General features: G+C 42.2%; 1 protein-coding gene across 7 annotated transcripts in view; it reads right to left on the bottom strand.

Annotated features, from left to right (window-relative positions):
* The window catches only part of LOC306910861 (solute carrier family 22 member 4-like), a 41161-nt gene extending 29036 nt beyond the window's left edge, over positions 1-12125 (bottom strand). Inside the window, exons 1-8 of one of the 7 annotated variants that reach the window (XM_079485729.1) lie at positions 11968-12125; positions 11410-11528; positions 10545-10961; positions 8585-8688; positions 8141-8295; positions 7885-8056; positions 3920-4046; positions 3741-3841 (exon numbers count right to left, since the gene is read on the bottom strand). In XM_079485729.1, coding sequence (XP_079341855.1) covers positions 3741-3841; positions 3920-4046; positions 7885-8056; positions 8141-8295; positions 8585-8688; positions 10545-10931 — 1046 coding nt within the window. In that variant the 5' untranslated portion in view covers positions 10932-10961; positions 11410-11528; positions 11968-12125. Of the gene's footprint in view, positions 1-3740; positions 3842-3919; positions 4047-7884; positions 8057-8140; positions 8296-8584; positions 8689-10544; positions 10979-11409; positions 11529-11825 lie in introns of those variants that run through there. The other 6 variants (XM_079485731.1, XM_079485728.1, XM_079485730.1 and 3 more) reach the window with 6 other exon arrangements.
* Between the last annotated feature and the right edge of the window lie 3947 nt (positions 12126-16072).

Genomic DNA, 16072 nt, shown 5'->3' with positions numbered 1-16072 from the left:
ACGAGAGCCGTGACACGGGGCATTATGCGTGATGCGTGATGTGAGCATTACGTTTGTGTGATGTGTGCATGACGTTTGCGTGATGTCTGCATAACGTTTCCGTGGTGGCGCGGGGCCGGTGGCGTGAGTGATAAGTCCACGTATCCCTGCGCCACCACGGAAACGTTATGCACACATCATGCAAAACTCACGCCCACATCACACAAACTTAATGAACACATCATGCAAAAAACCTGCACAAGTCACACACATCCCACGAACAACACGCAAACGTCACACACACTTAGTTCAAACGTTACTCACTCTTCACGCAAACGTCACGCACACATCACGCTAATGTCATGCACATGTCACGCAAACGTCACACAAAAAGCCTGCACACAATACGCAAAAGTCACGCCCACATCACACAAACGTCATCCACACATCATGCAAAAAACCTGCACAAGTCACATCACACGAACGTCATGCAAAAGTCACTCAGACATCTTGCAAAAGTCACACACACAATCACGCAAACGTCATCCACACGTCACGGCCACATCACGCAAACGTCACACAAAAATTCTGCACAAGTCACACACACTTCGCACAATCGCCATGCACACATCACGCAAACGTTATGCACACATCATGCAAACGTCACACAAAAAACCTGCAAACGTCACATACACATCAAACACAAATGACACGCAAATGACACACACACACTTCAGTGTTTGGGCCTTAATAATCAGATGAAAAACAATCAGGCCTATCTACAACTGCAACTTTAAGCACCCACAACATGAACAAAATACGAAAAGAAACATTTTGTTTGCCTATTTTAAATGTTGTTGTTGTTGTTGTTGTAGGTGTAACCCCTAATAGTGGAAGATTGGATGCTTGGATAGGAGGAGTGTGATTTGACTAACAATCTTACAGTGGAATATTCACAGAGGTGTTCTGCAATGGGCATCATGTCATTGTGGTTATATGGGCAGTAGTGTACATTTACATTTACATTTTGTCATTTAGCAGATGCTTTTATCCAAAGCGACTTACAAAGAATTCGGGGAGCAATAAGCAATATGTCATTAAGAGCAATAGTACAATAGGTGCTCATACATAGTAACTAGTTTCAACAAAAGCTAGACCACTAACTGTCGAGAGAAGAGAGAGGGTTATTAATTTTTTTCATTTGTCTGTCAAGTATTCACAGAAGAGATGGGTTTAAGTAGTTTTTGAAGGTTGTGAGAGATGTGGTTGACCGGACCGAGTTAGGAAGAATTTTCCACCAGGAAGGAGTTGTGAAGGAGAATGAGCGGGAAAGGGATTTAGTGCCCTTATGAGAAGACAACAAGACGCCACTGGTTTGCTGAACGCAGAGATGAAAAGGGGTGTCACATGAGCCCTTTTGGGCTGTTGGAAGACGAGGCGTGCTGCTGCGTTTTGAACTAGCTGGAGTGGTTTGATAGTCTTTGCAGGAAGACCAGCAAGGAGAACCATGAGATTACCAGGGCCTGGACAAGGAGTTGTGCTGCATACTCCGTGAGATAGGGTCTAACCTTTCGAATGTTGAATAAGGCATATCGGCAGGATTGCGTTGTCTTTGCAATGCGATCATTGAGGGACAGCTGTTCATCAAATAAACTCCGAGGTTCCTGGCTGATTTGGAGGGAGTGATTGTGGAACTGCCAAGTTGGATGGTGTGATAGTGTTGCACTGTGGTGTGTTCTGGAAACACAAGTAGTTCTGTCTTGGCCAGGTTCAGCTGGAGGTGATGAACTTTAATCCAAGTTGAGATGTCATCTAGGCAGGCTGTTATGCGAGCTGCTACAGTAGTATCATCTCGGTTAAACGAGATGTAGATTTGGGTGTCTTCAGCATAAGAGTGATACAAGAAGCTGTGTGCCGGTATGATGGGTCCCAAGGATGTTGTGTAGATGGAAAAAGCAGCAGTCCAAGCACCCTGAGGGACCCCAGTGATCATATGGTGAGCAGAGGACAGCGAGCCCCTCCATGAGAGGTAGGCTTTGAACAAGCGGAGAGGGGAGCCTGAGATTCCTAAGAGGGTTGCTAGCAGTATCTGGTGATTGACAGTGTCAAACGCTGAAGATAGGTCCAGCAGAATCAGGATTGAGGATTTAGAGCCTTGGCTAGCCGCAGTGCATCTGTGACCGATAGCAGTGCAGTCTCAGTGTGGTTTGCAGCCAGACTGCTTGTCATCCGGTAGTTTGTTCTGGGATAGGTAGGAAGACACCTGGTTGAAAACTGCCCTTTCAAGAGTTTAACAATAAATGGGAGGAGAGAGACAGGTCAGTAACTGTCAGTAGTAGCGGGGCCCAATGTGGGTTTCTTAAGTAGGGGCATGACCTGGGCCTGTTTGAATGTGGATTGAAAAGTGCCGGTGAGCAGGGAGGTGTTGATGATGTGTGTGAGTGTCGCAGACGGGCATTCTGCACCGCCAAACATATTATTTATGATGTCAAGAAATGGGAATTTTTTGCCCCCGCATATACGGGCATGAGGTCTGGCTATGACCCAGTGCAGGATCACATCTCTCCGTGTCTTCTGTGCTGTGTGACCGGTTAAGAGAAGAAGGTTCCACACGCATCCACAGATGACTCACAAATTAATGTGTACACAGTTTTTTGAACATTTTTCACTTACTGAATGTTTGGGCATTTAAATTTAATTAACACTTTTTCTATTAATGCATGTAGTCTGTTACTCAGACTGAACTTTGCGCAATTGTGAGTGTCAGGAGAACAGCGAAAGAATGCACAGGGAAAAAGTTGAAAGGGACTTTTTGAGTGTAAATGGTGAGATATTGCATTCCTCCTTTACATTCGGTAAATAAAGTCACTTTATTGGTAGTTCATTGGTTAAGAAGGCGTTGTATTCCCCATTTTAATTTTTTTTTTCATAATTATAGAGTATTTTTGCAAATAAATTTGAGGCGATCTGGTCCAGTATTGTGTGGCACAGCATTGTTACATGATGAAGGAAAATGTCCATTAATTTGACTATTTGTGGCTTATGTTTTGAAATGATGTTCCCCTGTATTTGTATTTCAGAATTAATTTTTACAAATTGTGACTTGATTCTGGCTTATTTTGTTTTTTATGATGCACATTTTATGATGAACAGTGTATTCTGTTCTAAACAAATTCTGTAAATTCATGTGTGATTGTTATTTTTGGTGCTTCAATGTTGCGCTGTAGGTGGAGGATTGCTATAGTCACAATGGCACAGCACATCACAATATACAGGGCTAAGTGCTTACATGAAGCAATAAATAATGAAGGACCACAGCTGAAGTCTTGTTAGAGACAGAACATTTGTAACATGGAATAATATGTAACATGCTCAAGCAGGAATAAAGTGTGTGATTGTGTGTGAACGCTGATAGGCTGATCGATTTTAAACTTTAGAGAGCATAACTACATATTTATCTACCTATAAACTGTACCTGAAACCTATAAATATGCTTGACATAAATAAAAAATTGAACACATACGCATTGGGTTTACAAACTTAAAACAACCCTTGCTGCAGTAATAGAGACGATATAAAAAGGTATTGTTTGGAGTTATGACGACGGTTTGAGTGAGGCTTTAGAAGACAGCGAAAGAGGCTGCTCTGTTTTGATCAAATGAGAATAAAGCTTTTTGTTCACAGCCCAAACTCAAAGCATTGATCGAGGGTCATGATAATCAAAACACAAAAAGAAAGTTTGAAAAGCTGAAGATGCTTACCACACCAGAAACAATATGAGAGTAGTGTGTCTAATGTTGCGTGTCCTCACAAGGTCCAAAATGTTGTTTTGATCGTTTGGTTTGCAGGTTTGTTCTTCATCCTAAGAAACACACACTCTTTTCAAAAGCTCTTCTCACCGAGACGTCCTCACATCAACAAAGCTTTGTGTGTATGTCACCTCAGATGGTTTGAAGATGATTTTGGGGGCAGTAACTTTGTTTTTCCTACAAGCGTCTCTCAGAACCTGTTCAGCTTCCAGCGTTCTGCCCTGAGACAATAGCCAGCGTGGAGACTCGGGAATAAACCTCAACATATCAAACATTAGACACATTAGAATCATTTTACTGCATCTAAACTCACGGTTCTTACATGAATTTCAAAAGATGTTTTCCCATATTTGTGAAATGACAGCCACACTCTAATCCCCACCCCCACCCCCAACTCCTCATCCTTTTTAACTTCATCCAGTGTACATCCTGATTTTGAATTATTTTCCCATTTGACAGGTGGTCAGGTAGACTACAGATAAAGTAATGTTGCAACAGTTCTCAACAGTTTACGTAGCATGATCGTGCCTCGTCACAAATTTTGTCTTATGCTTGAAAACGATGACTACCAAAAAAAAGTTATGGGAAAAAGTTGCTAATTCCTTAGTTCATGCATGTAGACTACGGTTATCGCTCTCTATGCTAGATAGTTACTATGCTAGCTAGGCACTATTCCCATAACGAGTTGAGTGCAAGTTAGTGATTGCACCTATTACATAAGCACAACAACTGGCGGTGAGTGTTTTTCCAAAGAAATACAGAACTACAGAAAATTATTTTCGTTGATTACTAAACACACGCACTTGTTCATGCTATGTAGCTAATGCTAGCACACTATCTGATATGTGGCTAGCACGTCTAACAACCGGCTGCTACCTCAGAATCTAGTTTGAGCTATTAGTATAGCTAGCACGCTATGCGCTAACGTCTAACAACCAGCTGCTACATCAGAATCTAGTTTGAGCTATTAGTATAGCCAAGCTTATACAGCGACAGTATTTACGACACTGATAAAGGACAATTGTGCTTATCAACCACATGGTACCAACCATAAGCAAAAGTTGCTTTAAAGGAATTGTTCACTTTCAACATACATTTACGTGAATGCGCTTCGCATAACAGAGCAAGGCGAGCTTTTGTGTTTATAGAGCATATACATTTTAAAAAAAAAGACAGATCATTTCGCTAGATAAGACCCGTATTCATCGTTTAAAGCCGTTTGAAGCTGCACTGAAACTGTTTTGACCTACAACTGGTTGGAGTTCATTGAAGTCCACTATATGGAGAATAATCCTGGAATATTTTAATCAAAAACCGTCATTTCTTTTCGACTCAAGAAAATAAATACATAAACATGGATGACAACAGGGGGGAGTAAATTACCATGAAAATGTATGTTGAATTCCTTTAAATAGAGAGTGTGAAAATAAACTTTACAGAAACACATAATAAACATCTACATTTGGATCTTATTGCAACAAATAAAAAATAGCACATGTCTTTTGATCAGGTTGGCTTTGAATTCATTACATTTATGTTGTGTAGACAAAATTATTTTACAATTTTCAAAGCTAATTTTGGTCAACTTTGGTAACAACAACCCAACATCACTAATTTAAACCCAATGGTTGATTCTGACCAAAGAAATGGGTAGTCCTACACAGTTCTCTCCCGTTAACTGCCAAAATACAGACAGCATGTTACATGTCCCACCAGAAACAGTAATATATTGGATCACTGTTACACCACAAGAAAAGATGCATATCATTCTGTTCCACGAGCAGCTTTGGGGCTGTCTGATCACTGTCTAACTTAAATCTGCTAAACTTGTAGTAAGGACTGTGAAGAGATGGAACAGTGAAACAGTGCAGGATTTACAAGCCTGTTTTGACCTCACTGATTGGAGTGTTTTTGAAGCTGCTACCACCCATCTGGATGAACTCACAGAGGCTGTAACTTCCTATATTTGTTTTTGTGAGGATATATGCATTCCTACCAGGACTTATTTAACATTCCACAATGATAAGCCACAGTTTACAGCAAAACTCAGACATCTTTGTCGGGCCAAAGAGGATGCCTACAGAAATGGGGACAGAGTCTTGTACAATCAGGCCAGGAACACACTGAACAAAGAGATTAGAGCGGCTAAAAAGACCTACGCTAAGAAGTTGGAGGACCAGTTTACATCCAATGACTCAACTTCAGTGTGGAGAGGACTGAGAGCCATCACTAACTACAAGACACCATCCCCCTGTACTGAGGCTAATCAACGACTTGCTAACGACCTGAATGAGTTTTATTGTAGATTTGAAACCCCCAAAACCCATTCTGACCATCTCTCTGCATAACCGTTAACACCTCCTGCAATCCCCCTCTGCACACCTCCTGTTCTTCAAATCTGTGAAGATGATGCGCGCCAGGGCTTCAGGAAGAACAAAAGAAGAGAAGCACCAGGCCCAGATGGCGTTACACCAGCCTGTCTGAAAACCTGTGCTGACCAGCTGGCCCCCATATTTTTACAGAACTTCAAGAGATCTCTGGAGTTGTGTGAAGTGCCTTCCAGCTTCAAACGCTCCACCATCATCCCCGTTCCAAGGAAACCCAAGATAATAGGACTTAACGACTAAAGACCTGTGGCTATTACATCTGTCGCCATGAAGTCTTTAGAAAAACTGGTTCTGGCTAATCTGAAGGACATCATTGGACCCCTACTGAACCCCCTGCAGTTTGCTTACAGAGCAAACAGGTCCGTGGATGATGCAATCAACATGGGATTGCACTTCATCCTGCAACATCTGGATAAATCAGGGATTTATGTGAGGATCCTGATTCTGGACTTTAGTTCGGCTTTCAACACCATCATCCCAACAGCCCTCCAGACCAAACTGAGCCAGCTCTCTGTTCCTAGCTCTATCTGTCAGTGGATCACCAGCTTTCTGACAGATTGGCAACAGTTAGTGAGACTGGGGAAATTCATGTCAAACAGCTGCTCCACCAACACTGGTGCCCCTCAGGGTTGTGTTCTCTCCCCGCTGCTCTTCTCACTGTACACCAACGACTGCACCTCTAAAGACCCTTCTGTCAAGCTCCTGAAGTTTGCAGACGACACTACAGTCATCTGCCTCATTCAGGACGGTGACGAGTCTGCTTACAGACAAGAGGTTGAGCAGCTGGCTGTCTGGTGCAGTCTTAACAACCTGGAGCTGAACACGCTCAAAACAGTGGAGATGATCCTGGACTTCAGAAGAAACCCCCCTGCACTCCCCCCACTCACCATCCTGAACAGCACTGTGGCTGCAGTGGAGTCATTCAGATTCCTGGGAACCAGCATCTCTCAGGACCTGAAGTGGGACAATCACATTGACTCCATTGTGAAAAAGGCCCAACAAAGGTTGTACTTCCTTCACCAGCTGAGGAAGTTTAACCTGCCACAGGAGCTGCTGAAACAGTTCTACTCAGCTGTCATTGAGTCTTTACTGTGCACTTCAATAACTGTCCGGTTTTGTTCAGCTACAAAATCAGACATCAGAAGACCGCAGAGAACGGTTCTGACCGCTGTTTCAAGAACTTTACACATCCAGAGAGAGGAAAAGGGCTCAGAAAATCACTCTGGATACCTCACATCCAAGTTACCCCATCTTTGAACTTTTGCCATCTGGCCGGCACTTCAGAGCCGCAAATACCAGGACAGTCAGGCACAAGAACAGTTTCTTCCCCCAGGCAATCTACCTCATGAACAGTTAAATGTTCCCCACTTATGCAATAGAAATCTGCAATATCCTTATATTTATTTGTTACCCCTACATCCTAGTACATCCCTGCATCTACTCAATCCTAACCCCTGCATCTACTCAATCCTAACTCATTATCATTTCTAGCACAATTGTTAATACACTTATTTATTTGCCTACTTTTTGTCTGTGTGTTGTTGTCTCTGTGTACTGGAAGCTTATGTCACAAAAACAAATTCCTTGTATGCGCAAGCATACTTGGCAATAACGCTCTTTCTGATTCTGATGTGCAGGCTTAGCACACATGTGATGATGTTAAGGAGTGACAGTGTAGTGAAGTGATTTCGGTCTGCGGTCACACTCACCACCAGAGAGGAATGTAGATGAGACCTGGCACAGACATCGCCACCAAAAGCATCCTCCAATCACGAATGTAAAACGCGATGAGAGGAAGCATCATATAACCGACGGCGAAGAACAGACCGACACCCAGCGCCGTGTACATGACCCGCACAGAGCCGGAGAAAAGTTCTGCTCCTGATGGATAATAAATAAAGACATCAATGAAGAAAAAATATTGATGGATTCTGAGCACTATACTTTACATCATTTGATGGTTACCCAACACAAACGCTGCCACGTAGTTTGAAATCTGTCCCAACCCAACTATGAAGAAGAGGATGGCGAAAACCTCCCATGATGGAGAGAAGACTTGAAGGAAGGTGAAGAGCGTTTGCACCATCATGGTTGCGAAGAGAACTGGTTTCCTGCCAAACCTTCATAAAAAGAAGAGATGCTGAAAATATATATTGTATCAGAAACACTAAAGGCTTTCAAATACTTTATCTCAGTGTCCAGTCCTTACACTTAACTACTTTTTATTTAAACAAAATTAAATAGGCCTACTCAAGTTCTTGAAGTATTTTCATACTCTTTAAAAGTAGTGTAGTGTAATAAAGAGGTAAAGGTAAAAATAGTGACTGTACTGCAAGTTTAATGTCATTGTAAATGTAATGTTAATGTTGTTTAATATAACAGTAATGCATAAGTTGTCAAGGTGTTCACCTGTCAGAGAGCTGTCCTGAAAAGAAGGATCCGCAGAGAACACCCAGAAAATAAATGGACGAGGTGAATGGCTGCTTCCAATTGTTGATGCAAACCAGATCAAACTGCAAGATTAAAAACACAACTAGTAAACAGACAGCTGCTATTTTAAACCCGGAAATATTAAAGATATTATGTGTTAAATGTGTTAACATAATGTTATTTACATTAAAGACTAAGTTCATCCCAAAATTGTATTTGTGTGATTTTCTTACTCCCCGCATGATGTTCAACATGTTTAGTTAACATCTTCGGGGCACATATAAAGATATATAGGTGACATCTATTGCTGAAGACCATTGCTGAAGACCGAATGTGTGGAAGTGCTCTCGTGAATGCGCACCATAGACTGACAAGACTGAGGAGAATATATCCATTAAAGTCGTAATTGGTTTGTTTTTCGCACATAAAGTATTCTCGTCACTTCAAAAAAATACAATTGAGCCACTATGAGCGGATGGACCTATTTAGTCTGCATTATTGTCTATTCTGCCACATGTACAGTACAGACATATAGAGGATTGAAATTACTCTCAGTTACTCTCAGACCCATGGTGCATACAAATAAGGTCTTAAACCATGTTGAATTTCATGTGGCCAAGTAAAAAAATCAAAATCGCACAAATACGATTTTTGGAGGAACTTACCCTTAAAGTATTTTATGTAGAAAATGATAAATCCCAAACTGTCTTACATTCCCTTTGCTTTTTCGAAATCAGTGTGAATAGATACAGGACTTTTTTGAAAAGTAGAATATTTAAAATATTACAGCATTGCACAGTGTTATATACAGTATTTTGTTCACTGATTTCAAATGTTTCCGACGATGTTTGAATTCAGTTTAAATGCATTTTAACGTCCCTCCTCATTGCAAAAAAAGGCAAATCCACGTTATCCTCGGTTTCGGCTTCTATGGCGGTAGAAATTACAGGTGTGTATGAGTTGCGATGCTGAACAGATTGAATGTCATCAAAGTAACGGGGAAGAGATTGGGAGGCAGTACGATCGAGTCCCTCTCGCACAATCAGTACTGCATGAAGTCGCTCATACTTCACGAGAAAACTGAATCAGGCTGTCCTACCATAAAATCCTCTGAACTTTATTCTTCTATTCTTAACAATTACATTTATCATGTGAGATTACACAATGGAAACAGAAGAACATGAGACAAGTTGTTCTTGCTAATGAAAAATATTAATTGTTATACACGCTCAATATTTTAAATGAAAGGTATTAGTTAAGGTATGATATTGAAAAACAACGGTTGATGATTCCCAACCGAATAGATCAATATCATGAAAAGAGGAACAAGCTGAACCTGATTTACAGGACAAGTCTGACATCCGTCCGATCTTTCTGAGGTATTTGCCCTGAAGTGAGAAGTCAGGGGAATAGAGTTGGGGGCTTCTGTTCAACCAACTCTTATGATGTTCTGGACAATAATGCCACGAAATAAACATTTTGGTTTCCCGCAGAATTATTCTGTCACAGATTCTTCTAAGTTTTAAACCATTCCTTTCTTACCCTTTTTATATTACTTAGAACCGTTGTGCTTCTGTGGATGTTAAAGGCTCTCTATTGAAGCATATTACTCAAAATGTTTTGTTTTTTAGAGAGAAAAACGCACCCCCATGTCACCCCAGACTTCCATTCCTTATCTGAACTCAAACAATACTTTAGTGAAAGAAAACGTCTGTACAAGTTAACAGTCTTTACGTTTCGTGTCAAGTGCTTAACAGAAGATTTACACACACGACTTTCTAAAGGCACAGGATTACTGCAATGATGGATGCTTGCCCTTTTTCTAAAGCTTCACCCATATAAGAAGGTAACATGGTAAAAATATTGGTTTGTGTTCATCTGAAGAAATGAAGATGACATGACAGCGAGAGTTTAATGACACTGAAGCACACACACTCACCTCTGAAACAATGGTGGATTGATAGATGTCCTTGCTGTAGACCCATCCATCAGCACAGCTCTCTGTCGTAATGTCTGTGAGATTGACATCTTGCGGCATGAAACCAAGACTGGAAAAGTTTCTGATCACATCAAGGTTATATCTGGAACACTTGGCGCGCTCCAGTTTTCCATCCACCTGCTGTAAGGGAATGCTGGCGTTCCTCCAAGCGTCACTCAGGTTAGAATCCGGAATACGGCAGTGATGAGGTGGAATATCGGCCAGGAATATGACGGAGAAGGCACTGAATCCATTTGGAACGGTGCTGGTACAGAGAAGGATGAAGACCATCTTTTGGAACGGGCCCCATGTGCCCAGAAAAGCTGTGGTCTCTTCGTAATCCTTCATGTCTTTGTTCAGCGCTTCTGCACTCACTGTCTGTCATAAAAGCATGACTGGTGTAAACATTGATGGTTTTTAGTCATGCCTTCGTACATTGACCATCAACTATAAATGATTGACATGCTCTGGAAGAGATTTATTTATTTTATGTTTACTTAGAACCACTGAAATGTTTCTGTCAGACTTGACTCAATGTGTACGGGTAAAACAACAAGAAATGAAAGCAAATCATTTTATCTTGACTACAATCATGCAGGAAAATGCTAGAGAAATAACACACAATAAAAACTGATCTGCAGCATGTTTTATTATTTCGATTCACGTGTTGACACTTGTTAAGCTGTGTACCATTGACACACAGCTAGTCAGTCCTATTAATGTTTCATGAAAGAAGTTAGGATGATTATTTTACTCCGTGAGTCACAAGAGGTTACAAAGCTGGGCAGGGGATCTTTTCAAATCGAATAAAATACATTTTACTTACATGATTTCGGTGGTGGAAGCTGTTACACGTAAAGCTGTGATGAAGAATCTGAATTCTGCTGTCAGTCTCTCACTGCTGGTGTCAAGCCCAAACACCTCAAGCACCAAAAAGAACGAGAACTGCAATTACAAAAGAGGTGAGGCAAGAACTCAGTCCCACCTTAAATACTTCATTCATTGCAGGTCGGACAAGTTGATCATTTCTTGAGGACAACATTATTCATAACATCACTTAAATAAATAGGCTGAAAACACAATGAAAGAAGAACAATCAAGTGTCATTTTCCTGCCTATGTTAATATACAGTAATGTGCTTCTCAGTGAGACGCATTTCTGAGTGTGCTTTAACTCAAAAGTACAGAAATAATACATTTAAGTGCAGGGGAAAAGTAAGATAAAGCAAAATGACTATGTTACCATTTAAAATGACAATCTTTAAGCACTGCTTCATGGTCTTTGACCTTTCTCTCCCCACATCAACATTTGCAGACAGACACCTTTCCCTTTTGTGGTAAAGATTAAAGTGTTTGTGAATCGTGAAGTCATTGGTAAATATCACCTGTAAACATCAGCTTGTGCTCTTTTGTTCTGATCATCATGACTGTCGGGTCATCATTTACTCTGTCCAGACATTAAACCTTGCTAAAGACTGAGGAGTTTAGCTCCAGTCTTACTTAAACACACCTGCTTTGAAGTTTCCATTAATCCTGAAGATCTTGATGATCAGGATCAGGTGTGTTTAAAACTAACTTGGGTATAGAGAGATGTATGGCTTAGTATATGAACAATGGCATTAACTTTATAAATGTGAAATTTTAAAACAGTGTAACCGCCACAGTATTCATCAACTTTGAAAAAATATTTTTACTCAGAGGGTTATTTTTTGTGTCAAAATCTGTGACGTAAAATGGTTGCAATCTAAACCTTTCTCTTTCACAATACTCTTTTCCCATGTAAAATATGAGACGTCAAACATAGATCAGATATATAAACACACAGGGACAGTAGGTGGAGGTACGTCCTCTTGACACAAGCAAGCCTGCCATAGAAGAAGAAGAACGCGTTCACATGCATTCATTAAATCATCGCTTTAAACGACCGTCTTTAAGACAGTTAAGACTATTTAAGACATCAGCATCCACCATTATCATTATATGAGAATATACTGATAAACACAATAATACGATGATTGCTGTTTGGGTATTTATTCTGTATTGGAGCCCCCCGTCAGCTTATGACAGCGAGATCATTTTGACTGAAGAACTGATCAGTGTGTCTGTGTACAGTTTGGCTGCCTGTGTGTGCAATTGATGTGTTTCTATCAACAATTGCTAGTAGGGTTAGGCCATTACAACATATTCATCTATCTATACACTGGGTTCCCTTTAAAGTTGGAGCTGAATTCTGCTGCTGGACACTGATTCTGACATCTCTGAAAGTATTTACCATCCCAGACAAGCTCCAAAATCCCTTTGTTTACTGATAACTGATTTTTTTAGTGTCTATTACCCCAAACTAACATTTTATCAACTTTTTGGTCTTACATTAATGTTCAATGATACATTATGGCTTTATGTATTAAATGTAGGCGCGCCTTACAAATCCAAATGTAATGCAGTTTAAAGCAGTTTTTTATCTGTATACAAAAAGAGTCAATTCCTTATGCATTAATATATTTTATATATATACAATATATTTTAATTCTGCAATCAACCATATTTAATGATTTACGGTAATATATAATATATTGTTCAATTCAACTTCATGTATTCTACCATGAAGTGTAAGAAATGCATTGCAGGCCGTATACAAACTCTCATGTCATTGTTTTATGTTAATATTTTGTATTAGGATTTATCGGAAACGTGTCATTTAATGATAAAATCACCATTAATCAGACATTAATAATTTTTTTGTAGTTATTTTTGTTTGAACAAAAGATAATGTGTGCTTCAATGTATAACATGGGTTTTATTTAACTTCCTTTATCCTCATAAACCAAACAGCTTGAAAAAACTAGATGGTGAATAAAAGAAAAGTGTTAGGGAATAGAACATACAGCTTGCACATCTTTAGCAAATTAAAACTCTAGCAGCGAAATGGTAAAGCATGATTTGCAAAGGGGGTAAATTAGAAAACTGTTAAGAAAAAACTATGAAATGTTTTGTCTAAAACAATGTTTTTTTTGCGTAGTTTTCACTGTGCATTTTTTGTTAGTTTCTTGCAGGTTTGAGTCAAGTCAGCTTTATTTATACAGCGCTTTTGACAGTTTTAATTGTTACAAAGCAGCTGTCCATAAAACATTGACTATAACCAAAACATATAAGGTAATGCAAATCAAAACAGCGGAACTCGTCCTGGCATTTGCGATTCCCCTGGGTGTTTCAGTAGCTGGTCAGAGGTGTCTTCAAAGAGCATATTTCTAAAAGAGCATATTTCTAAAAGAGCAAATTCTCCTGCAGCGTGCACATGTCACCAGGCATGTCTCGCCGCTGCAGTCTTGTGTCCACGGACTTGCCACCTGGAAGCACCGACCAAGGCTCCCTTCCAAAACGTTTTAGTCCTCGCCATCACTGATGTGCTTCACTCTTCACTCCAAGGCAATCCTGCAGTCCACCAGGCTAATGTTTTAGAGTGGTTATACGAGAGAAAGCATGACACAGTGGTTATGCAGGTTTCAGATTTTTTTGTGGGCGGCCCTCTTGCACGGCTTGATTGCCTTCACTCGTCCGACCCTTTAAAAACACATAAGACATAAGGGAGTTAATGTTGTATGTATGGAGAACTTGTTCACTGTGTCTTCTGTGTGTTAGGCTTTTATAGCAGCTCTGATGAGCCACCGACGATAACGAGTGGCAGGTGCGCCACTCTGATCTTGTCTGTTTCCCTGGCGACGCTGATTGCTCAATGGGTGACTCGTCACACTTTCAAGTCTTTCAATGAAGTAGTAGACAGAGGCCATCAGCCTCCCAACCGCTACCCGGCCCCCACCAGGGCACCTGCATCCCAGCAGCCCCTCCGTACATCCGCCCCCTCCTCAGGTGGCCCCCCGCGGACAGAGATTTCAACGGAGGATATCAACTCCCTGCCAGCACACCAGGAAGTGGCCCTGGCAGGAGCAACCCAGGGAGACCAAGACATCAGGCGCAGCTCCAGCAGGACGGTCCTTGCCACGTCCCACATAAATCTCAGGGCCTGATGCCCACTTGGTCTCCATGAGAGCTTCCTTCTCCCTGGGTGCCCACAGCATGCAACAGCCTCAATTTGACATTGTGAAATGCCACTTCCACAGCTCGCCACACTCTCCAAGTGATGGTGTGTTCAGCAGCGAAGACTTAAGGCAGGTAAGTCGGCAGACCTGCTCGGCCCCCCAGGGCCCTGACGGGCTCTGACCCTGACTGACTGCCGTGAGCATCGCACTGCCTTCCCGCAGTTCACACCCGGAATCCTGGTACATGGACACGGAACTCGGGGTAACCATGTTCCGCTCCGGTGCCAGTTTCCCGGCAGTGCACGATGAGCTCCCTCTTTGGCGCGTTCGTGGCGGACGGGCTCGGTCGGCGTTACTTCCCTCGACACTGGAGCAACTAAGGGCTATGTTGGTATCCCAGGTAGAGCATGCTCTCGTGGCACAAGTGCAATTGTGTCCACAGATGTGCTACCTAGAGGCACCAGCCAAGTTACCCTTCTAAAGAATTTTCGTCCTCTTACACTGCGGCGGGTCAACTGCCTCCCTCCTTTACGCCATGGCCACCTTGCAGATCCACTATGCCAAGGTGTTTGAGTGGTTACACGAGGGAAAGCAGGACCCAGTTGTTATGCAGGGCACAGACCTTGCTCTTCGGGCAACCGAAGTGACGGCGCACACTGTGGCCCCATGATGTCCACTCTTGTGGTCCAAGAGAGACACCTCTGGCTCAATTCTGTGCAGATGGGAGGCGACGAGAAGATCCGAAGTGAACTGTCTCCCGCTCTGTGTCAGACCGGGTCTTGAGTGAGACTGACGGTGGCTGGGCGTACGCCTGCGAAGCACCCTCTTCAGGCGCAATTCCAGCCTCCCTATTTCCTCCATTGGACGAAGTATAAGCATTACATCCATCACTAAGCACTTAGGGGTACGAGCCTGGTGGAGAAGCTCATATTCACGCCCAGTATATGTGAGTTTCCCTTAGGAGGTGAACCCTTGTACCTGGGCTAGTGCTACACACGTAGTGACTCCCCTCCTTGGGTGGTCCCGTCTGACACTTTCTCACTCTTGGTTCCCCTGTCGGCAAACCTGTGACCTCGCCTCGGTGGTCTCCACAGCTTATGTGCATCTCTGGTTTGGGCCCGCACTACTATCCCATGAGTTCTCCCCACTGGTGAGACCGTGTAGGTATTCCACATATGATCTCCCTTCGGTAGATGTGGTCTCTGTAGTTTCCCCCCCGCAGGCGAGGTGGTAGCGCTTCCCAGTGTTCCTTACGGTGTCAGGCAGCTTACTCGCCTCTAGAGTAGCAAGGCCACCGCCTGTACGGCCGGTAGTAAGAACCTCTCGTCATGGTCACACGAATTGATGTCTTACTACACCACTGAAGGATTACGATTCGTGAGGACGCTCATTCGTGACTCGCCTAGGCCGGTCAGTGTCGTTCCGCTGGAAATCGTGACGCAGTGCAGCACAG

Source organism: Barbatula barbatula (assembly GCF_947034865.1).
Source record: "Barbatula barbatula genome assembly, chromosome: 22".
Classification (NCBI taxonomy): Eukaryota; Metazoa; Chordata; class Actinopteri; order Cypriniformes; family Nemacheilidae; genus Barbatula; species Barbatula barbatula.
The sequence above is the reverse complement of the archived record's forward strand: the minus strand, read 5'-3'. Positions and strand labels throughout refer to the sequence as shown.